This window comes from Coprinopsis cinerea (genome assembly GCF_000182895.1).
Source record: "Coprinopsis cinerea okayama7#130 chromosome 4 map unlocalized cont3.4, whole genome shotgun sequence".
NCBI lineage: Eukaryota > Fungi > Basidiomycota > Agaricomycetes > Agaricales > Psathyrellaceae > Coprinopsis > Coprinopsis cinerea.
In genome coordinates, this window is record NW_003307541.1 from 2,551,984 (window position 1) to 2,573,194 (window position 21,211).

A 21,211-nucleotide genomic window follows, 5' to 3' on the forward strand; every position below is an offset into this window, starting at 1 on the left:
GTTCGCAAAAATGGCGAGGGGTATTACACAATGGTGGGGTGATTGATACATGGATCCGGTAGAGATGGATATTGGGGAGACGAGAGTGGAACGAGGGTACTATCATCATACCGAGAGGCAGAAAGAATGAGAGGAAACTAATAAACGAGTGAAACAGGCGGGCAATACAACAGAAGAGAGAAAGAAGATAACAGGGAAGAAGAGGTATAAACAGCCTTGATAAGCAACGATCACAGTTCGAACGAACGAAAGCAGACAGGGAATAAAAGAGTTTGGAGAAAAGCCGCTGGTTTTAATCTTATCGCTTGGCAAACACCTTCTTCAATAGACCGAGTACTTTGGGAACGTTGAGTTGGACGTATTCGAGGTCGAGTAAGTGCTTGTTGTCCTTTTGCTGATAGAAAGAGCAGTAACGTCAGCCAAGAAAGCATAGCATCAGCCAGCCAGACCAACCTTTTCCAGTAGGTCATCAATCTTGAGATCCATTTCAAGGATAGCCTTCTCCCGCCCTTTGTAATGGAGAGCAATGATGAAGGTTCCCGGACTAGGAGAGGTAATGTTGAAGTAGATATTCGGGCGTCTGCAAACGGTGGGTGAGCCTCGTCGAAAACATCACCCCTAAAAATGACGTACCGGTTGTCGGGAACATTACTTTCCACAATGATACCCTCCTTCTCCAGTTGAGCATGGGTGAACCGGTACGGACCCAGTACGACCGCCTTCTGGGGTTTCCGTTCCTTCCCGCCAACTGTCACGACACCGACCCCCGTGGTACTACCCTTGTCCTTCGACGCATTAAGCCGCACATTTTGCAGATACGCCTTGTACTGCTCCAGCTGTGAACGCAGGTAATTGTTGTGATCACAGATGGTCTTGTACACAGCATCCAGCGACTTGGTCTCTGCGATAACCTTTTCCCGAAGGTTTCCGAGGTGAACAAGCTCAGCAGAGATTTCTTCTTGCATCAGGTTGTAGTTGTCGGCGGCATCTACGACCTTGAGCTCTTCGAGTTCGCGAAGCATCTCTTTGACCTTGATACCTTTCCGAACAAGAACAGCGTCCTTCGTCGTGGCTGCGCGCTCGGCGATGGCGGGAAGGTTGTAGGGCTGCTTGTCGGCGACGCCGGGGAGGGATCGAATGAGCTGAACGAAAATGGACTTCGTTTCCATGTAAAGCATATCGCTCGATGATACTGAGTCCATCAATGCCGTCTGGATATCCTGGATCGGGGTTTCCCATCGACTGTAAAGAGGCAGTTCAATTGTCCTGTTCTCTTTTCGTGGTACTTGGGCTGGTGCAGGGCCCAATTCGTCGGTGAGGATTCGCAGGTGCTGTTTATCATTAGGCGACTGCGAAGCGCTCGTCAGTATATGCGCAATAACATGACGCAATCAACATACCAAAGTTTCAATATGCTGAAGAATTAATGAATGCGTGTTGTATAATTCGTTAAGAGTAATGTGAATCATTAAATCCTTCTTGGAAAGGGCCATGTATTGATCCATCTAATCCAAATGTCAGGGATCCAGTGCCTCGGCAAGATGAATTCATACAACTCACTTCGAGGGTGTCGTAAAAGTCTCCCACTTCGCAAAGGTTGTTCAAGAACTGGTTGATCCGGGCCTTGTTGTTCTCCACGAAAGGATTAAGGGTCATCATGTAGGCTTCTTTGGCGTACGACGGCTTGTTGGCCAAGTTTTGCAACATTTTGGCGATCTGGGTTGGACAGTTAGCGTCATGCAAGTCATCAGCGGTCATTTTCACAGACCAATGTCAGCGTTCGCCGAGGATGCTTGGCCGGGACTCCGTCGACAAGCATGTACGCTTGCGGCGTGACAATAGCAGGATTAATGAATCGCAAAAAGAAGAAACCGCCGATGAGCGAGCAGATGGCATAGTCAGTGGCTTCTGGGTATTTACGCTAAGATTCCAGCAGCTGTCAGAACATGGGTATATGCGCTGTGAAAGGTGACTCACCCTTGTCAGACTGCGAATCTGTTTGCAGATCCACCGAATACCATAGGGAACGCTCTCCATACTCTCAATGATGGTGACGAGGAAACTATTGGCGATCTCCATCAACATTGTCAACCTGGGTGCAATGATTGCTTGAACGTCGAGATTCTCCGCTGCGACCTCCGGAGGGACACCCCGGGGAAGGTTTGGAGGTAACGACCCGGTCTCCTCCTCAATCTGGTTGATCATTTGCTCGTAGACCTGGAAACTGCAATGAGGGGGTCTGTAACATTGTTGACGAACCAGGGGTGTGTACCTTCACAGGATTGATTTCCAAATTGAGATCCTTGTGCTCGATGAGACTGTTTATCCGCTCCGCAAGGACGCTCTTCAGATAGCTCTGGCCGGGACCGCGACGGGTGTAGGTGGTCATCATGCGCGACACTGGGGTATTGGCTCGCAACAGAGAACCGAACTCTGTTGCCGTCTCGAACTGCGCGGAAAGAACTGATTGGAACATGGTCAACAGCAGATGCTCTTCTCTGCTCTCGTACTGGTTTCCATAGAGCGTGAACATGACAGTCTGGAGGAGCGTGTCTATTTCAGACAGGGAAACGAGTCTGCAGAGTGCCGCGATATGTCGGGGTTCTGATTGCAACAGGAAGAAGAGGTTGGAGTATTGCTGCAGTTTGCGGTCGTCAGGATAATGGCCTTCGGTAGGATCGACTTCTTCCAAGGTCCTCTCGACTTCTCGTTGCTGTTCAAGTTAGCAACACGCATACGACAGACGAACGAGCGACTAACCTCGTCCAAGGCCATCCGGTTCTGAATCAACAGGGCGATTCTGGAGTCGAGGTATCGGACGTCTCGTTCGAGGACGAAATTCTTCTTGGACTGAGCAGAAATCTTGCCCTTGAGATCTCGTAACCGCTTTTGAGCTGTATGACGAGCGTCGGGTCAGAGCGTACTACTAAGCTCTTGAAGTACATACCTCTGGCCAAATCGTCCTCAACTTCGACATCCTGCTCGGCTGCCATGCTGAACAGGGCCGTGACACTGTAGCGGTTTGTGTTTCTGTTCGTAAGGCGGCGGGAGGACATGCCGCCCGGGGATGTTGGGGAATCTACGTAAGACATGGCTGCTTCGTTGTCGGGGGCGTTTAAGGTCGATTATTCAAAGTTTGAGGAAGACGCGGGCGAGCGGTGGGCAACGGGTTGTGGACAAGAAAAGAGACGGGCTCGTCGCTGTTGCGGACGACGAGGAGCGATTCCAGCGCTTGAAGAGGGAAAAGGTGAAAAGGGCGGGAATGAGGATAGAAAGGGAGAGGATGGGGTATCAGGCCGAATGCAGATCTGGTCGGGGTGAGCCTGAGTGCGCAACAAGCTCAGGTTCCCAAGAGGATAACAAAACCAATCAATGTCACAGCCACAACCCAAGGCCTTTCCCCCCTAGCGCGTCGCGTCCCACAGTGCTTTTGTTTTCGCGGCGCTATCATTCGCAACGATCAAAGACAGTTTGAAGCATATGATTTATCGTATTCAAGTAAAGCTACGTAGTTGCATATACCCCACATACTTCACCGCTCACGGGGAGGGTGATATGCAGGGGGAGCAGTCTGAGGAGCAGGAACACGAACGTCGTGTGCAGGGAAGACATCCACTTGGTTATCCCTAGTCCCCGGGATGGTGTACAATACTTGAAACCCGTAACCGGATATCTAAATACGAGTCGTCATCGACGCTGCACTACTCAGAATCTTGAAGCACGGCGAAACTCACAATCTCGAAAAACTTGACGCATGTGAGGGCGATACCGATAACCCAGCCACCGCCTCTCAGCTTCACTTCCACTTGTTGGTTCTAAGCCCAAAGGTTAGCAAAGAGAAGTAGTGAGTGACCCAGTGGCCTTTACGGTGACAATATCTCGCAGCTAGACGCATGTAGTGAGAGCTGTGACGAAGGGAGAGGAGACAAACGACTGACGATTCGCCAGTTCACACTGGATACGGCACGAGAAGGTGGAGGCACAAGGGCTTGCTGAGGGTGCGGCTGCGGATACGTTCGAGGTGGAACGTCAGGGGAATTGGCGAAAGGCATTGCTGGAGCTGAAGCCATGATTGAAAGAGAGGGCAGAGGTTGCAGGCCTAGGTTTTGAAGCTGAAGCCAGTCGTCTTTAAATAGCTCGCTAATTGGATGACAAGACTGCGCCGAAATGGGCACATCCCAGATAAGGATTAGAGGATTCAGAGAAGACGGTGGCAGGACTGGTGCTTCCGGAGAATTGAGTTTGCCCCGTGTTCTGGACATACAACACATGAGGCAGCTGTGAAATCAAGCACTGAGTGCCGAGAAGCAGTCGTGTTTTGGCGCCCATGCAATACAAGATCTTCCCTGTTTAGATCATGTAAATCGGGAGGGAAGAGACATCCTTTCTCAGTGCAAGGTCCAGGGCATTTCGGCGTTCGCGGACTGTTCTCCTCGAGGCGCCCAAAATGTCCATTTTCAGCTTCAGGGAGCCTCCAGATGCGTCAGAGTGGTTTCTTGGAAACTTCCGCAGCTTACATGTGCTGCGCAGATGAGCAAGAGTCTGTTTCTTGTCGTCGACTTGCCGCCCTAATCGACACATCCGAGTCGTGGTGGACCGAGAAAGATCGGTGCTGTGGAAACCGAACAGGGGCGATCCTGGGAAATTGATGCGATTATGCGGGTGCAATTTCCTAATTCTGACCACGACCTCCATCTCATCTCTGTTCCTCCAACGCGAAACGGAAATGTCTAATCTTCTTGCAATACCATTCAAGAAGACCTATGAAATAGACATCAAAGGCGCAGCTCGTAGCTACATCTCGAACCACACAGACGGGGCTCATCCAGACGAATTCCGAGACGACATAAAGTCCTGGCAAGACCTGAGGCGCGACGCTACCAGCACCATCGTTCATGTCAACCGTACAGACACTGCGCTGCTGTGTGTACTGCATCCCTGACTATGGTCTCACTGTTGGACTTTCTGATCGCTCCCTACAAGCTACCACGCCCAACTGGTCTCCATACTCGCAAAGTTTCCCACTGATGTTGGTTCTACCATGGACAATTGTGCTCAACGATATTTCTCAATGTTGTCCCCTTTCGCTTTAGATCCACCTGGAAATACCATATGCGACTATCTTCGATCCCGACAATTCAATTCCAGTTTCGTTGAACAATTTGCTGTTTGAGCGCGCGGCCGTCGTGTTTAATCTCGCGGCCCTGTTCTCTCAGTTGGCGAATGCAGAGGACAGATCTTCTCCAGATGGAATCAAACGGGCAGCTTCCTACTACCAGGTAAAACCGCGTTCTTCGGGCTCTGTGGCTTCCCAAGTTGACACAATCCATCAGCAAGCAGCAGGAACACTGTCCTATCTGCGATCAGACATTCTTCCCAAGTTGTCCTATTCAGAAAGCGACGACAGACCCCCTGACCTTACAGAAGGCGTGGCCGCGGGCTTGGAATATTTAATGCTAGCCCAAGCTCAGGAATGCTCGTGGCAAATGGCGAAACTCAGTCAATCCACCTCTTTCAATTTTCCTCTTTGGCCCGTGTTTAATTATACCTAACAGATCATTACAAGAACGGCCTTGTCTCCAAGATCGCCGCCAGGGTAAACAACCACCAGATACGCTATCAGTTGGAAAAAGTTGGACTGATCATTCGCTTTGCTAATCTAGGTTGGAACACTGTATGATTCGGCGTTTACCACTTTGAACGATGCTGCAAGAAGGCTCCTTCCCAAGGTTGCCATCCCATTCGTCTTTCTTCTGGAATCTCCCGCCTTGAGGCTTACTCCGAAATCTGGTATAGGACTGGCTGGCCCATGTTGAAGCAAAAAGCTATCATTTCAAAGCTGTTGCAGAATTCCGGAAGAGCATGGACGAAATTGAGAATGGAAACAAGTAGGTGTTATAAATAGCTTCGCATTGGACCACGACCCAAATCTCCTAGGTATGGATTCGAGTTAGCCAGACTTCAAAATGCTCAAATGCACGCTCAACAAGCGTATGATATTGCCCGCCGTGGCAAAGTTGCAGCCCCTGTTCTTCAGGACGCGCAGGTAAACATCGTCACCTGTCAGAACGGGGTTGCTGACAATTGACTCAAAAATCGCTCTAGTCTCTTATGGAAATCATCCAAAAGAATCTCATTAGGGCACAACGCGATAATGACTTGATCTACCACCAAGACGTCCCCACAGCCTCGGCGCTTCCTGCCATTCCGGAAACAAATCTCACCGCTTCAAAAACGCCACCAGGGCTGTTAAACCCAGAAAGCGTATTTGGCACCAGGCGGCCTCTTTTTGAGGGGTTAGTCAGTTGGGGAGCGAGGGAAGCTATCAGTCAGTATATTGAGCTGATTCTTGGTTGCGTCAACGTGGACTCACCTTGCACAGATATTTATAATGACCGTAAAAAGAACCTCCTCAAAGAACAGATTACCGATGTGTCGCAAGATCTTCAGAACACCGCCGATAGGTAAGGAAAATGTGAAAGTGTTTTCCCTCGCTGATGGTAGTTCGATAGGGAACTGCGGATTTTGAATCTTCCTGCTTCACTGGAGGCGCTGGAACGACCAATTGGCCTCCCGCCCAGCCTACTACGAAAGGCCGAAGAAATACGCCTTGAAGATGGGCCTGAACGAGTAGAAGCGTCGCTGGATAATATCGAGACCCTCGCTCAACGGGACCGCGCACTGCTGGATGAGGTAGGTCTTTAGGTTGCCACCATGTTCTCGTACCACCTGACCCTGAGCAAACATAGGCCATGGACATCTTGGACACTGAAGCATCGGAAGATGAAAGCACCCGCAAGGACTACCCTATCAACCGACCTCCGTCACACGAAGCTAACATCGAATTAACCAGCAAAGGCGAACGATACAGGCACCTCCTGGATCAAGCTCGGGAGAGTGACGAGACCGTGCGTCGAAAGTGGTATGAATGGGAGGACCACATTCAGCAGCTGACTCTCGACGAGGTGCGTGAAGTGCTTCTTGCTCCCCTAAGGACGAAAATGTCGTATGTGGCCCATACTTACGGTAATCTCTCCTTGTGGGCACTCCACACAGGCCACATTAGAGTCCCTTATCCCATCAACAACGGCATCGAGCGTTAATCAGGGCAGTCGAGAAGCTCGGGTAACGAGGCAGCATGCTCGGGCTCTCAGAGTGAAATTGGAAGATCTCGACACCCTCCATCGTGATCGCGAGGATCTGGTCCGAAGAGCTCGCACTTTGGCAGAAATCGACGATGTAAAGCCGAGAATCATGAAGGCTGCTGCTGGATTCGAAAAGTTGGCGGTGGTGCAGCCTGCTATGTTTGAGGACATCTCGGACGAGGAACTTGCGAAGTACGACAAGTATGTTCAAGAGTTGTCCGAGCTGGCGAAGCGGCAGGAACATATTCTTCATGAGATCAAGGTGGGTTCAGTGGCCAATCTTGTTCGGCGGTACTTTCTGAGCCAGCGGTGATAGGTGGAGAACGATTTATTCCTTGGTTCGCGTAAGGATGATCCCGCGGTCAAAGAAAGGGAGCGTGCACTTCAAGCGCTGGAATTGGCGTACCTGAAGTACAAGGAGATTACGAAGAACTTGGATGAAGGAAACAAGGTTGGGATTATTCCGCTATCCGCGAATCCATCTAATGACTGATAACCCTTTGAACCTAGTTCTATAATAGCCTTGCGGATATGCTCATCCAATTCAGAGCCGTGTGCAAAGCATGGGCGCAGCAAAGGAATCAAGAACTGCAGTAAATGCTGTTGCCTTTCCTCATGTCGTCATTCTCTGACATACCCCTCCCAAGCGCTTTGACTACAGGTTTCGAGAATCTATCGATTAGCCAGGAGTCCGCTCGACAGCAACCCCCAGCACGTACACCAGGTGCCAAGAAACCACCAGTGGGCAAATCATCTTTAGGCTTGCCGGCACTGACTTCTGAAGAATGGGGGTTCGAGGATGTTCCCATTCCTCCTGGACCCCCTTCACCAACTAAGAGTAAAAGATGATTTTGCGGATCCTTTCTAATGTTTGGATGTACTTGCTGTATCTTTAATTACCCCGGATTCCTGTACTTATGACCGATGGATGGAATGTCTGGAATTTGCCTAGTCTTCTTATGACGAAAGAGGCGGTGCACACGTTGATCGAAATGGGGTGCAAGTCCTTGGGTAGATTCAAATTTGTTAATTGGAGCACCTTACCCTCACAACTGCTGCCCATCTACTCTAAGTTTGAGATCCCTTTCCCGTTTCCATCCAACCATGCAACGTCGCCGAAGCATCGATTCGTCCAGTTCCTCCGATAGCGATAGTTCCAACTCTTCATCCTACAAGCACGGAAAGGTCAAGAAGGAGAAGAAAGACAAGAAAGACAAGAAAGACAAGAGCCATAAGGAAAAGAAAGACAAATCTGATAAAAAAGATAAAGATAAGAAGAAGGATAAAGTTAAAGATTCGGACAAGCCCAAGACGAAGGCGCCAGTATTTCCGCAAGCACCAAACTCTGCTCCGGAACCGCACTCAAGCTCTCCCTCGTTCCCCTCAGCAGCCGCAGCCACCACAGCAGCAACAGCAGCCTCCGCCATGTCCTTTGGATTCGATGATCCCAGTGCTCAATTCAGGAATCAAGGGGGTCCAGGTCGACATTCCAGTTCGAGCTACGGACAACCAGCGCCTCCGCCATCCGGGTACAGGATACCCCTAAGCGAAACAACGCCTTTCCCCAACGACCAACAGACCGGCTGGGCACCCTGCTATGACGCCGACGGCGTCTCGCCAGTCTTCATCGGCTCAGCGCTCTTCGAGAATTCGGTGCACCCGTGCAAGATCGGGCCTCATCTCGACCCGCCGGCGAGGGTGCCCTATGGCGGCACCGAGCACGAACATCGTGGGCGGTACGACCTCCTCCCGTTCGTGGCACAGCAGATGGAGTGGGTCCCTACTTCGCATGGCCAGATCCCGCCCGGAAGGCGACCGATCGAGGGCGGGTACGAGGATAATGGACATAAACTGTACCACGCCCTCGCCAACATTTCTGGAGTCAGGGTTCCCGGTAAGACTGGAGAGCATTTGTGCGTCGTTCTGTTTCTCATCTCTGGAGAAGGAGCTCACATTTCTATCTTATCTAGGCGAGGCGCCAATGTAGCCTTCGGTGGGAAGGAAGTCGCTGTTCATGAGAACTATGAGATCTTGTAAGTGGAATCTTCATCTCGGGAGATTACTCCGCGAGACACGCTAATGGCCCGGCCCCAACAGGTGCTGGAAGTATTAACAAGGAGCATTGGAGGAGCAAATCTAGCCTAACCGGACTAGCACTCATATACTTCGTGGAATTGGAAACTTCGAAGCACCGACACATTTGAAATGGAAGCGAAATCGTACCCTATCGTTGTAAAACCTTGCCGGTTCAATCGAATTCGGTGAAATGCACAGCAGGACAGGTGCAGGTGTGTCGATTTCTGGCCTACCAAGACCGATTGCGGGAAGGCAGCGAGGCTGCTGTTAACAAACATAACGAAAGTAACCGAATCGAGATTAAACTCTGACATGAGGAGGGTGTTATGGACTCGCGAGGGACTATATTTGTCCAGGTCAGCGTCAACATCAGGCAGGATGCCTCTAAGGGAACAAAGGAACGAGGCTGCCATTGCTAAACGGCGTAAGAAACCGGCAAGTCCCAACAGAAAATTGAATAGGTGCAAGTAATACACAGTGATTCAAATGACTCGATAGCTTCCGCAGCATCTAGCGGAAATCCCGTTGAGGGCTCCATCCTATACAAGGTATGTCATTCAGAGCATAGTCCTAGGAAAACTCAGGGATATCCCGCAAATCCCTCCTAAGATATATGACCGCTTGGATCGCCTGCAGCTACTGTTAGATCGTAACACAGTCCATCAACCAACACGCCAATATTATTGTCAAGGAGGAACGGTCTCCCCTCGTGGTGTCGCACACACCGAGCAGGCAAGATGCCGTGGTTGATTAATCCTAGGTGAGAGGCAAACATTCAGCTTTCCCTTCTCCCGGAGAATGATGAGATTCTACACTTACAGCGTACACACCTGACAACTCCAGCCATCTTCCACCGGCGGCGGCGAGGGAGAGCGAGGCTTGTTGCCGAGTGTTCTCCCTTTCCCTTTAGTCGATGCTAACCCCAAGGACTCCTTTTTGCGAAAGTCGATCTCGCTTTGAACGAGTTTGCCCAAACCGAGATTTGTGGGTGATTCTCGTAACCCTGTAGTTCATACGGTGAATCAGCAATTGACCGGGATAAGAGAGGAAGTAACTAGCGACATACGTGCGCTGCCAATCATTTGCTTCAAGGTACTTGCAGAGCCAGAAGACTGGCTATTACTCTCCTGTTTCGATGTGAACCCTCTCGAAGAAGGCTGCGTGCCCGTCGACTTCGAAAAGGTGAAATCGTCCTCGAACATGCGCCAGGACTTCCCCGAGCCAAGATACTCGATTTCGTCCTCGCTTTGCTTGGAATTGAGCAAGGCTTCTCTTCTTTCCGCGTCGGTCTCCGTTGTTATCTCAAATTCTTCATCACTTTCATCGCTCGAGTTGGGGTCCTCAGATTTGGCGCTTGATACAGACAGACTCCCAGTCAATGCTTGCAACCGCCTTTCAGCCGCCAGTGCCCTTTCTTCCCGTGCTCGATTGCTGGTTGAAACGCATCAGAACAGGTACCAGCGGCTGTCACAGAAATCTCACCTCGCCGCTCGCTTTCCTTTGCTCGTCTCACCCGAGCTCCCGCCCAGCGTGTTCCCCTCTCCGGTGAAAGCATACTTTGAAGTCACCCTGGACCCGGCCTTCCGTTTCTTTGCCGTCTGTCTCCCCGTATGTGGTGAAGGAACCACTTCCTTTCGCTTCCCTCTTGGACCACCAGCGCGCCGCCGCCGTGCAGTCGGACGAGAGCGCTGCTGAGCTCCACCACACTAGCGCAGGATTAGTTACCGTTCGAAAAGAGTCCCTTCTGAAACTCACCATATACTCTGGGAATTCACCTGCCGCGATTCCTTCTCCTGGTATCACGGCCGAGTCTGCCAAACGCTTTCCAGAGGACCAATAACCTGGTAAAGCGAGCATTCAGCAAGGGCATATCTTTTTCTGTGACAAGATGTGGACCGACCATCGCCGTAGTACCCTCTATTCTGCAACTGTCGCACTTCTTCCCGCAATTTCTTCCACAACGCTTGAAAAGCAGGACCATGATTCATATGCTTTCGGCCCGGTCAGAAAAGATGGCCACCATCAGAAGAGAACGGTATTCACTTTGATATGTGCCAGCTGTCCGAATTCCAATCAGGTCATTAACGAGCCTGGCGGTTTTGTGGTGAAAGGCGTTGACGCACTTCATGGCAGAGGGTGCTCATTAACCAAGAAGTCGGGTAGAAATCGCCTCCAGGTCGGCGAAGGACAATCTCTTGCGATGAAAAACGTGTTAGAAGATAGGACGTTGATGGTATGCCCGCTGCAACGCACCAACTGTTTCTCCATTGTTCCAATTCCTCCCAGCGAATACACTGTTATATTCGTACTGTAGAGTTCTGTTCAGTCCGCTGACAGCAGCGTTCCAGTCACATTTCCCACCTCTTCAAAGCTATTAATCACGAAACCATGACTCTTCATAACCGGGCGAACTTGGGCTGCCAGAGCGCGGAGAACATGCAGGGATTCTTGTTGAATCTCTGGAACAGACGGTAGTGCTGTTATGAAGTTGATGTGTGGATTCGGGTTGCTTTCGGTTTCATTTATACGGAGGTGCACCATTAGCCTAGGCAAGATGCAGTTCTAGGCTGTTCAAGGGTCGAGAAATAATGAGAAGGTCACGGCTGTAAGTGGGGAACTTGGTGAAAGGAATTTCAAGTCGCGGTCATTATTAGGATGTTCGCACGAGTCTGAAAGAAGGAATGCTAGCCCCTATTTTAGGGATACCCTTGCTCCTCGTTGCGAAGAGTTGCGCTCCATGGACAACTCATGGAAACAAGATAGTAATGCAGCGAACTTTAACAAACCACTCCGTGCAGGTAAGTAATAAACTAGCCCGCCAAGCATCAACGCTGTATACATTCGTGCTCAGCTTCGGCTAGGGTATCATCGACAGAAATCGATTTTGTCTTACAGCAAGCATTGATGGTGTAGCGGTAACATTGGGTCTTCCCATGGCCTAGCTCCGGGTTCGACTCCCGGTCAATGCATTTTTGTTTGATTCCTCAAGGAGGCCTGTTATGTAAAGCGGAAGTTCAGCTTTGAAAACAGAAAGTACAGAAAGGAGTCCAGCGAAGGAACCAAAGAAAATGAACAATGGAAATCGTTGAACCATGATTACGAAGTCCTTTGACAGCAGGAAAGGAATTAAAACGAATAACCATACGCACTATCGAAACAGACATAGTCACCGACACAAGATGCATAGCCCAGCATCGACGATCAACCCCGGATTTTCTTCACTCGCTTAGAGTCACCCTTCGCTCCAGCCGTTGCTGCTTTCATGGCTTTGGAACGCGCACTCCGCGCTCGTTCCGTAGCGCTTTTGGCGATGCTTTTAACCGTCACAGCGGGCGAAGGGGATGGTCCAATAGGCGGGTTGATAGTTTTGTGAACCTCACTGAGGAGGGCAGACGATTCAGCGAGGAGAGCTGCAACTTCTTTCGAAATTTGTTCAGAGGAATCCGAGGCCGGTTCTTCTGGTTCTGATTTCTTGGGTTTGGCACTGTCCGACGGTTTGGCCGTCTTTTTGGATACTGACTTCGAGTCCTCCTCCTCCTTCTCTACCCGACGTTTCTTCTTCGGTCTTGACGATTCGGGAGTGGGAGGTGCTTCAGGCGGCGCGTCCTTCGTCTTGGTCCTCTTCTCCTTCTTCTCCTTCTTCTCCTTGCCCGCCTTGCCTCCTTTCTCCTCTTGCATTTCCTTCTTCTCCTTCGAAGAGGATTTCGCAGGCGAATCAGAGGTGGGTTTTGAAGGCTTGGTTTTGTCGTCTCCAGCAGCGTTGGCTTTCTTTTGCCGCGCGCGTTCCTTAGCCTTCTCGCGTTTGGCTTTCCGTAGAGCTTTTGCTTTCTCCTGCCGAGGAAAATAAAATCAGGTTCAACCTTCATGTCGAGTAGAGAACTTAAGCGTACCCTCTTCAAAGCCCGGTTTGACTTGCCCAAGCTCTCTTCGTCAGTGGCGCCAGCCACTAATGTAGGTGGCTTCTCCTCCAGTGACTTTACCAGGAACGAGAACACATCGTCCTCAAGGTCCGGCTTCTCATCTTTAACACGCTTCGAAAACTGCTTGAAGCGACGTTCATGGGCCTACAAAAACACCGAATTCCAATGTCAGCAAACCCCAAGTACAACATGAACCAAGCGAAAGCGTACATGCATTGGAAGTACGGTGGATCTCCACCAATTTATCCGTTTTGAGTTTTTTTCCGATACACACTACGCATAGCCTGACGAGTGGGTCTTCGGGGTCATAAAAGATGGGGTCTTCGAGCGCTTTGGAAATGGAAAGTTTGAGGTCGAATTGGGGAGATGCAGGGTCTTCGTTTTCGGAATGTTCAGCGTCGTCGTACAATCCTTCTCCCTCTTCGTCGTCCTCCTCGCCTTCGTCCATGAACCCTTCATCATCCAATTCCATATCTCCCTCGCCATCAGACCCTCCAAAACCACCGCCCATAGACTCATCCCCAGAAGAATCCGAGTCGTCGTCTGAGGAAGACTCTTCAGAATCTGTATCGTGCATTCCAAGAACCTGTTTCATCTCCTCGTCCAGTCCGAGAGCTTCTTCTTCCTCTTTTTTTCTCCTTCGTTTCTCGACGCGTTTGAACATCTTTGTGTGGTTTTATAGAGCAATAGGACCTAAGCGAGAGTGGAGGTGGTTGAAAAGAGACGCGAGAGCCAAGGTATGCAAAATCAAAAATTGTAAGGGAGGCGCCCGCCCCTATCATCCTGTTTACCTATGTTAGCATCGGAGGGTGCCGAGGGCCAATTTACCGCGCCCTCAGCTTGTCTTACGCCTAACCTTTACCACTCCCAATGTCCATACACGCATAACACGTAGCTCCATAATACATCTTGGCCGTTCTCATTGCATGTTAGACATTCAGCCGCACACCAACCCTCACAAAATTTCTTCACGAACGGACCGGGGTGCCGCCGACTCGCCGATAAACTTCTCATCGTACCCTTCCGATTCAGCAGCACTCGGTTTCCTCAACTGATAGCACAACCCAACACAGACAAATAGCCCAAATCCCATAGAGAAGCAAGCCAAAAGCCCAATACCAAAACCCAGTAGAATCAGATGCTACATGTATAAACTGCTACGGTACAAATACTTTGGCAGAGGACGAAACAATCGACAGAAGGATGCATATACAGAGGAATAAATCACAGAGAAGGGTCAAAAGAAACGTCTTTGTAAGATAAAGAAAAAACGATAATCGAATGTGCCTGAGTACGTATATTTGTGGAGGATGTTCCAGAATCCAAACCCCATCGAACAACAGAATCGGATATAAAATCCAAAGAAAACGCCCGCTGACTCCTAACGAGTCGTTGGGCTCAATCTCCTCGATAGTGCCGGGGTAGTGTGAAGCGAGGCAGAAAGTGAAAACAGAAATATAAAGGAAAGACAGGGATCGTAAGTGTTCATGAAAATAACATAGATCATAAAATGTAACAGGGGAGGGAAAAAAACCGTCAACGTTCATTTCTACGAAGTCCGTTCCTTCTCGACGGCGTTAGAGCTGATTCGTCGATTCTTCTTCAACAGTAGGCCTCTTCGTTCTTTGCCTTCTTTGACAGTTCCAAGAAAGTTTTCCTTGCCTGTCCCTGTGGATGATGAGAGTACCAGCTCACCGCTTGCATTGTGGCTTTGTTGATCTTTCCGTCTTGAAGACGGTAGCGTACGGCTTCGTTGAACTGTCACACCGTTACCGTTAGGGCTATCCAATTCGGGGATGGGTGAAGTCATAACATCGCCTATGGAGCCATCCCGGTTCTGAAGGTCTGTCAAAAAGAACAAGGTCAGCAACGAACATCACGGATAAACAGAACCCATGTCAGAATGATAAAGAAACGGGGGGAACAACTGGAAATAGAAATGAGTAGCAGTAGAGAGAAAAAGAAGCTTGACAACAAAAACCGAAACGCGGCAACAAGGTTGAAAGGGAAATCGAGACACACCACTTCGCTCCATCGTTGTCCTCCGTCTCATCATCTTGATCCTTTCTTTTTCTTTTTCCCGCTCCTTATCTTTATCTTTGGACGACGATTTCGACCTCCAACCGCCCCCTCCCACCCCACTCGAGAATTCGCCGCCCTGTTCCTCCAATGCTCCACTGGGAATCACCATAACATCATCAACCTCAATCCCAACGTCCGATAGCGGCCGTCCACTACTCAATCCAAACCGTGATGGTGGCTGTCGAGATTGGCTCGGAGGATGATATGATGAAGGGGCAGCATGGATCGGGGAGAGTCCGAAACCATTCGAATGGCTCGAGTTACTCACAGTATGCTGTGTTGATGAGCCATGGCCTGCAGTTGCTGTTACGGAGTTCGGTGTCAGAGGCGGCTGGGTTTTCGACGCTCCATGGCTGGTCGACTGAAGCGAATTGGGGTTGGGTGCCGACGATGACGTTCCATGGTGCTGGTGTTGCTCACTCCCTCTCCGCTCATGCCCCGTGGGTTGTTGCTGTTGGCTTCCTCTTCTCGGAGGTGGTGGTGGAACGTCCAGCATGAACCAATCCTGATGTGCAATCAAAAACTCCAACACCTTCTGACTGAGCGCGTGTTCTTGTGGAACCATCTCATGCTCTGGATGAGAAAGTAGTCCCGGTCGGAAGATGACAGCGAGATCTGTGGTTGAATTAACGTTAGCACGAGCAGCCTGAAATGCTCGAGAAAGGTAGGTACGCACTGGTCGCGGTCATCAGATTAATATCGCTCTTTCTGGCGAACACAGAGAGCAAATCAAGAACGTAGAGCAAAAGGTATTGATTCCCCCGAGGCATTTGCCGGATCAGGGACTTGTACTTCGCGATCACTTCGTCCTGGTTGTAGGGTTCTTTGGCTATTTCAGAGGTAACGCGGTGGAGAGCGTAGCGGGGAGGACAAGGTGACGTCGTTAGCGTTTGGAGCGATGAATAGAGAACGCACAGATCACGAACCTAAAGCGTCCCGGAACTAAGGTAACAAGCAGAGCCAACCCCAAGGAAGGTAAAGCGGGAGAATGTCAATTCAAAGCACAGGCCTGGGTGAAAGTGCCGTACCTGATGATACAACTCGTAAGGTATCACGGGTTCCTGTATATCAATTAGAGTCACATTCAAGGCAGAGGTAAGAACAAAGCATACGCACGGGCATCTGAGTGAGGTATCTCCTGAACACGCTCGCAACGTCATGCGTATTGTATTTCCCCTCTGTCCACACCAGATCTTTCCCGTACTATGAACCACACAAGATAACAGGTTAGCAACCAGGAAACCCATCATGAAACAACACTACACACCCGTGGTGGCGTCTCGAACGCCTCTTGTAGTTCCCTCATACGCTTATTAGATCCGTTGACGCGAAACGTTCCTTGAACTTCAGTGGCTACCGAAGGCACGTCAGCACGAAAATCCCCATCTTCGCCACAGTCCAACGAATCAACTCACCATTCTCCTTTAGATATAGACCACTAATAGTAAAGGCCGGTTAGATGAAGATCCGCGAGGCGATTGCAGGGGACTACGTACCATTTAGCCACCACTACTGGTATGTGACCCCAAACATAGAGCTCCCCGTTCGAATTGGCCGTCGATATCTGCACGCTAGCATACTGCAGCGACTCCTTCAACGGTCTCCCAAACACGACTCCCTGCGGTGTCGCGTTGTCCGGGCCTACATACGCCGGCACGACAAATGGTGATTCGCCAGTGGGTGTTTTCGGTGTTTTGACGGATTTCATCGTATTGGAACGTTTGATACCGTTCAAATTCAGATTGAATGCGCCATTCGAGTTGGAGGATGATTTGACCATGACGGAGTTGTTTCGTCGAACAGGTGGGCGGGATGCGGAGAATTCGATCGGGCCAGTTGCAGTTGAGATGTCGGGTTGGTCGACATCGGCACCAGGGGACGAGAGTTGACGTTGTTTGCGATTGAGGGGGAGGGTTAATGACCGAGTTAGCGAAGCGAGAGTGGGGGGCATAGTGCAAGTCAGTAATAGAACAGAGAAAGGCAAAGGAAGATGAAGGTGGAGCGTAAATAAGTCCTGCAGCCCCCACTAGCCTTGGCCACTCGAGAGTGTATGACTAAGCACACCAAACGGGGATAGCCCGGAGCACGGAACGCGGGGTTACTAGCCCAAATCCAGTGGAAAAAAATAAATGGGGTCCGTTCTGGTGAACTGCAGCAGCTTCGACATCGACCCGACGACGAATGACGACAATCCCTTTCACTGCCTCAAGCAAAAGACAGGAAGAACCACTCACCGAATGAGCCCAGGTCTCCCGTTGCTGCGCCGTGGTTGGTGGCTGTTGTGTTTGCGGCGGCGTCCTTCTTGAAGAGGTTGAATGAGCTCCACCACGTCTTCCCGCTGGCTTTTGTTGTCGAGTGACTCTGCCCGTGTCCCTGATCCCGGGTCGCAACTTGCAACTGCCACGGGCTCTGTTGAACGCCCATCGGTGGGGGAGATGTGGCCCTCGCCTTCTGCGGTCGATGATGGTGTGGGATAACATTTGCAAACCCACTCCCGCTTCCGTGCCCGTGGTGTGAATGCGGTGCCCTCTGCTGGCGGGGTAGGTGGTGATGATGTCGCGACGAAGAGGCCTGTGGCTGTTGCTGTTGAGGGTAGAGGTGTGCATAGGGATACGGTGGGAAAGCCTTCTGCGTGCTGCTCGACGATGCAGCCCCTGTCGAGGCGGACTGGTGATGTGAAATCATCCCTAATGGTCTTTCGTCCGTAGTTGGCGTCGAGTTTTCCGTGTCTGGTCGGGATTTGGAGGTAAGTGGTTGTTGGCTAGTTGCAAGGTCGTGCTTCTGATTCAAATTTGCGGCAGACGAGCTCGACGGGCGTCTTGATGGTTTGACGGGTGAAGATGGCCGCACTACAGGTGGACTGGATGAACGTGATGAACGTGCTGGTCTACGTTGTGAGTCTATTAGATGAACGTCAGTAACCAAGAAGCCGCTGATGTCCAAATTCGAAACCGCAACGGAAGAGGATAATAGGTGGGTGAAGTGTGTCGTTGTCACGATAAAGGAATAGCGTAATAACAGCTTGCTGAATTAAAGTATAACCTTCTGTCTCAAGAACATACCACAAAAGAAGCAAACAGCGACCGAAGCGGAAGAAAGGGAAAAAGTAACCGCTGCACGAAGGCGCGTATATATAAAGAATGAAGCTTCGACAGGATGCCCAAATATGAAAACCTGACACTCACCGTAATGGTCTGGACGAGGCTGTACCGGTGTGACAGCCGTCCTGGTATCAGAGCCTGCAGAATATTGTGGTGATCCCTCGACCGATATTAATGGAACTACGTCAGGAGTCTGCTCAACTCGAGTTGTTTCGACTAATTCTGTAGCGCCAAGCTCCGTCGCCGACACTGGTGTCGATGTCGCTGTCCCCAAATCAACCGGTCCTGAACGCTGGCCGGGGGTACCCACACCGGATCCTGACTTCGAATTGCGGTCGGGGTGATGATTGTCGTGTTCAACGTTGTCTGCCAAATTTCGGGGAGCGCTGGAGATGATCTGTGCTGCTCCGCCTTCCGATGGAACCGTTAATGACGACTCTGACGTCTTTGGCGCCGTGGTGTTCGTCGTGTCTCCCTCCTGCGGGGAATCGTCTCCGTGTTGCGCTTGGACGCGGGGATTGATATCGGCGTCGCGGTTGTCGTCGTCGTTATTGACAGGAGACCCAGCAGTAAGCCCTTTGGCATGCAACGAGGCCTGGTTGATGGTCACGGTGTTATTGTTGTCGCCACATTTGGCGTTGTTGTCCGTGTCAGCCATTCTCCCCACTCCGAGTCGCTTGTCCGGATCCACCACCTCGCCATCCTTTTCGCTTGCGTTTCTATGCGCAGTAGGACCCCCAAGCTCGAACAAACCCTCTACAAATATTGACCCAGAGGAAGGAGAAGGCTGGAACAACAAATCTTTGGCTCCAATGGAAGAATGATCCAAAACGGTTTGAAGAATAGGCTCCACATCAGCCGCGAATACGGAATTCTTGTCCTCAGGGTCTGGCTCCTGTGGTCCCAGGGAGGCGATAGAGCTAGCCAGGGTTTGTTGGCGATTGGCCGCTCGCAAGACCTCGTTGCGAACCGTTTCATCCCTCCACGCCCTTTCAACCTTCAATCCCGTCCCGCCTTTATCGAGCATAAACTCTGAGTTTGCGATCGACCCTCGTTTTCCTCGTTGTTCGCGATGATTTCGTTGTCCGTCCTGCTGAGAGCTCGTCGTGGCTTCATCGTCTTGTAGATATCCGGATCCGGCGCTCGTTTCACGCGAATGGCCAGAGAGGTGACGTCGACTCTTCTTGCCTCCTCGCAGATGAAGTATCGCCCCCAACTTGGCTCCAATACCCGACCCACTCCTCCCTCGCGTCTTAGGCCCGGGTGAAAGGGAACGATCCTGCGGTGAATTGAGCGAGCCCGAACCCGAGGGCGTGGTTAACAATGTCCTCGGGCTGCCCATGTCCGGTGAAAACGTGGTCGAATTTATGCTGGACATGTCGTCGTCGTCGCTTGTCACATGTTCATTGTCGGTTGTCGCCGCTGCCGCTCGCTCTTTCGAGGAGAAGGGTTTGGACGAGGGTTGGAAAGCGTTGAAGCTGGAGAAGAAGAGTGAAAGGCGGCGGGGGCGGGACATGGTCCGAGCACCGGGCGTCGAATCGGGAGGCCGGGGCGCAGTTTGTTGTGACGGCGGCGGGGGCTCGGTTGACGCGTCTGGGGGTGTACTGTTCATGGTCTTCGTCTACAACGTGCACCGGTTCTTCTTAAGCGCTTCGTGGAACGATAATTCGCGCTTCGCGGAGTGTCGAATCCGAGGAGTAGTAGCGCGTTGGAAGGAGTGGTGCTAAAGTGACTGATGTAGCTGGTTCTGCGGGCCCCAGATGACGAAATGGGTCGAGCTAGCGCTGCGGGCGTCGACTGTGGTTATGAATCGAAAAGAAGGAAAGATTAACAATAATGGAAAGAAACGTGTTAAGGCCGTGGAAAGTTGAGAGATGGAGTCGTGGCGAGTCGTGAAAAATGGAGGGAGACGTCGAGGACGTCAAGGGCCCGATGTCAATGATGCAATTGGGGTCGAGTGGAAGTTGGGTTGCGGGCTCCAGTTTCCGGAATCAATACCCCTTCACTATATATGATGACCTTAAAAGCCGCGAGTAACAAGCTATAATTACTTACCAGTTGCCCTATCCCAGGAATATGCCAGACGGTGGTGGTAACACCCAGATCCGAATCCGACAACGGGGGGCGAAAAAGGCGATACCTGCGCGATGGGATGTGGTCAGATATAACTCCCAGCTCGAACTCAGCTGTCCTTCACGATCGGCCGTGTTGGTGGTGGTGGCACACGTCCCGGAGAAAGTTGCAGCCAATTCATCAATTCCATCCATCCCCAGTCGAACACCACCAGATCTTTCAAATCAAATAATACAAACGAGGCGTACCGTTTGACGTCGGGTCAAGCTCACTAGCTACCGGGAGACGGAAGGGGTAGATGTGGTAGGTGGGTGTGTACGACAGGCAGTTCTGCGAACGAATCATCTGCCCATATGTATGTTTTGTCTCCTCGGACCTCCTCTGACGTTATCCTCTGTTCGCGAGATGCCACTTGTACAGAAAAAGGTTTCATTATGATCGTCGGACGGCGATGACAGAATGAATGTACACTACAAACACTTGTTGACCACCAATAACATGATCCCCTTCTCCCGTTTGTCACGGCTCTAACTTCTACTGACCACAAGAGAATACCGTATCATCCTCGCAATCTAGCTCCGAACATTTAGCATAAAGAGTTTGAATTGAGATAGAATTGCTATCCTAGTCTGTTCGCATTGATCAATAGTCAGGTTTATAACACCACAAACCGTAAGCGTAACCTTCACTGTAACACCGCAGCAGAGGTGTCCTAAAAAAGACTGTCGACCCCGCTAAGCGCCAGAGCCCGACGAGAAAAAGGATGCGAGTTCGCGTACGGCCCTACACGGGGATCACGCGCAGCAGCAAGAGC

The 21,211-nt window shown here is 50.9% G+C and overlaps 8 protein-coding genes and 1 non-coding gene across 9 annotated transcripts; 3 read left to right on the plus strand and 6 right to left on the minus strand.

The window, feature by feature from the left end:
• Window positions 1-298: 298 nt before the first annotated feature.
• On the minus strand, window positions 299-3,092 carry CC1G_07586 (Ras GTPase-activating protein; the record flags this gene model as incomplete). Its single annotated transcript, XM_001836451.1, has 10 exons — window positions 299-394; window positions 454-580; window positions 634-1,349; window positions 1,401-1,505; window positions 1,561-1,716; window positions 1,769-1,921; window positions 1,978-2,217; window positions 2,273-2,713; window positions 2,761-2,894; window positions 2,948-3,092. 10 exons carry the CDS (start codon window positions 3,090-3,092, stop codon window positions 299-301), a joined length of 2,313 nt encoding a protein of 770 aa, XP_001836503.1.
• Window positions 3,093-3,532: 440 nt separating this feature from the next.
• Window positions 3,533-4,070, minus strand: CC1G_07587 (hypothetical protein; the record flags this gene model as incomplete). Its single annotated transcript, XM_001836452.2, has 4 exons — window positions 3,533-3,673; window positions 3,735-3,815; window positions 3,868-3,885; window positions 3,939-4,070. The coding sequence occupies 4 exons, from the start codon at window positions 4,068-4,070 to the stop codon at window positions 3,533-3,535; spliced, it is 372 nt and encodes a 123-aa protein (XP_001836504.2).
• A 656-nt stretch (window positions 4,071-4,726) lies between these two features.
• On the plus strand, window positions 4,727-7,994 carry CC1G_07588 (pH-response regulator; the record flags this gene model as incomplete). Its single annotated transcript, XM_001836453.2, has 16 exons — window positions 4,727-4,923; window positions 4,984-5,029; window positions 5,094-5,279; window positions 5,334-5,499; window positions 5,556-5,596; window positions 5,664-5,729; window positions 5,797-5,888; window positions 5,938-6,046; window positions 6,106-6,328; window positions 6,383-6,464; window positions 6,513-6,693; window positions 6,750-6,965; window positions 7,057-7,407; window positions 7,462-7,596; window positions 7,656-7,738; window positions 7,793-7,994. 16 exons carry the CDS (start codon window positions 4,727-4,729, stop codon window positions 7,992-7,994), a joined length of 2,376 nt encoding a protein of 791 aa, XP_001836505.2.
• Window positions 7,995-8,249: 255 nt separating this feature from the next.
• CC1G_07589 (hypothetical protein) lies at window positions 8,250-9,416 on the plus strand (the record flags this gene model as incomplete). Its single annotated transcript, XM_001836454.2, has 3 exons — window positions 8,250-9,058; window positions 9,116-9,178; window positions 9,243-9,416. The coding sequence occupies 3 exons, from the start codon at window positions 8,250-8,252 to the stop codon at window positions 9,256-9,258; spliced, it is 888 nt and encodes a 295-aa protein (XP_001836506.1). The 3' UTR covers window positions 9,259-9,416.
• A 491-nt stretch (window positions 9,417-9,907) lies between these two features.
• On the minus strand, window positions 9,908-11,762 carry CC1G_07591 (hypothetical protein; the record flags this gene model as incomplete). Its single annotated transcript, XM_001836456.2, has 10 exons — window positions 9,908-9,977; window positions 10,041-10,224; window positions 10,288-10,652; window positions 10,704-10,927; window positions 10,977-11,062; window positions 11,122-11,212; window positions 11,265-11,279; window positions 11,345-11,415; window positions 11,475-11,529; window positions 11,583-11,762. The coding sequence occupies 10 exons, from the start codon at window positions 11,760-11,762 to the stop codon at window positions 9,908-9,910; spliced, it is 1,341 nt and encodes a 446-aa protein (XP_001836508.2).
• A 357-nt stretch (window positions 11,763-12,119) lies between these two features.
• CC1G_20095 lies at window positions 12,120-12,190 on the plus strand. The gene has a single exon. It is a non-coding gene; the product is annotated as a tRNA-Gly (tRNA).
• Window positions 12,191-12,422: 232 nt separating this feature from the next.
• CC1G_07592 (hypothetical protein) lies at window positions 12,423-13,805 on the minus strand (the record flags this gene model as incomplete). Its single annotated transcript, XM_001836457.1, has 3 exons — window positions 12,423-13,052; window positions 13,112-13,285; window positions 13,416-13,805. The coding sequence occupies 3 exons, from the start codon at window positions 13,803-13,805 to the stop codon at window positions 12,423-12,425; spliced, it is 1,194 nt and encodes a 397-aa protein (XP_001836509.1).
• Window positions 13,806-14,690: 885 nt separating this feature from the next.
• Window positions 14,691-17,174, minus strand: CC1G_07593 (rho GTPase activator; the record flags this gene model as incomplete). The annotated part of the gene is made up of 9 exons (XM_001836458.2): window positions 14,691-14,986; window positions 15,164-15,838; window positions 15,900-16,052; window positions 16,150-16,165; window positions 16,252-16,284; window positions 16,340-16,426; window positions 16,491-16,576; window positions 16,639-16,661; window positions 16,720-17,174. The coding sequence occupies 9 exons, from the start codon at window positions 17,172-17,174 to the stop codon at window positions 14,691-14,693; spliced, it is 1,824 nt and encodes a 607-aa protein (XP_001836510.2).
• A 254-nt stretch (window positions 17,175-17,428) lies between these two features.
• CC1G_07594 (hypothetical protein) lies at window positions 17,429-19,936 on the minus strand (the record flags this gene model as incomplete). The annotated part of the gene is made up of 2 exons (XM_001836459.2): window positions 17,429-18,123; window positions 18,409-19,936. 2 exons carry the CDS (start codon window positions 19,934-19,936, stop codon window positions 17,429-17,431), a joined length of 2,223 nt encoding a protein of 740 aa, XP_001836511.2.
• Between the last annotated feature and the right edge of the window lie 1,275 nt (window positions 19,937-21,211).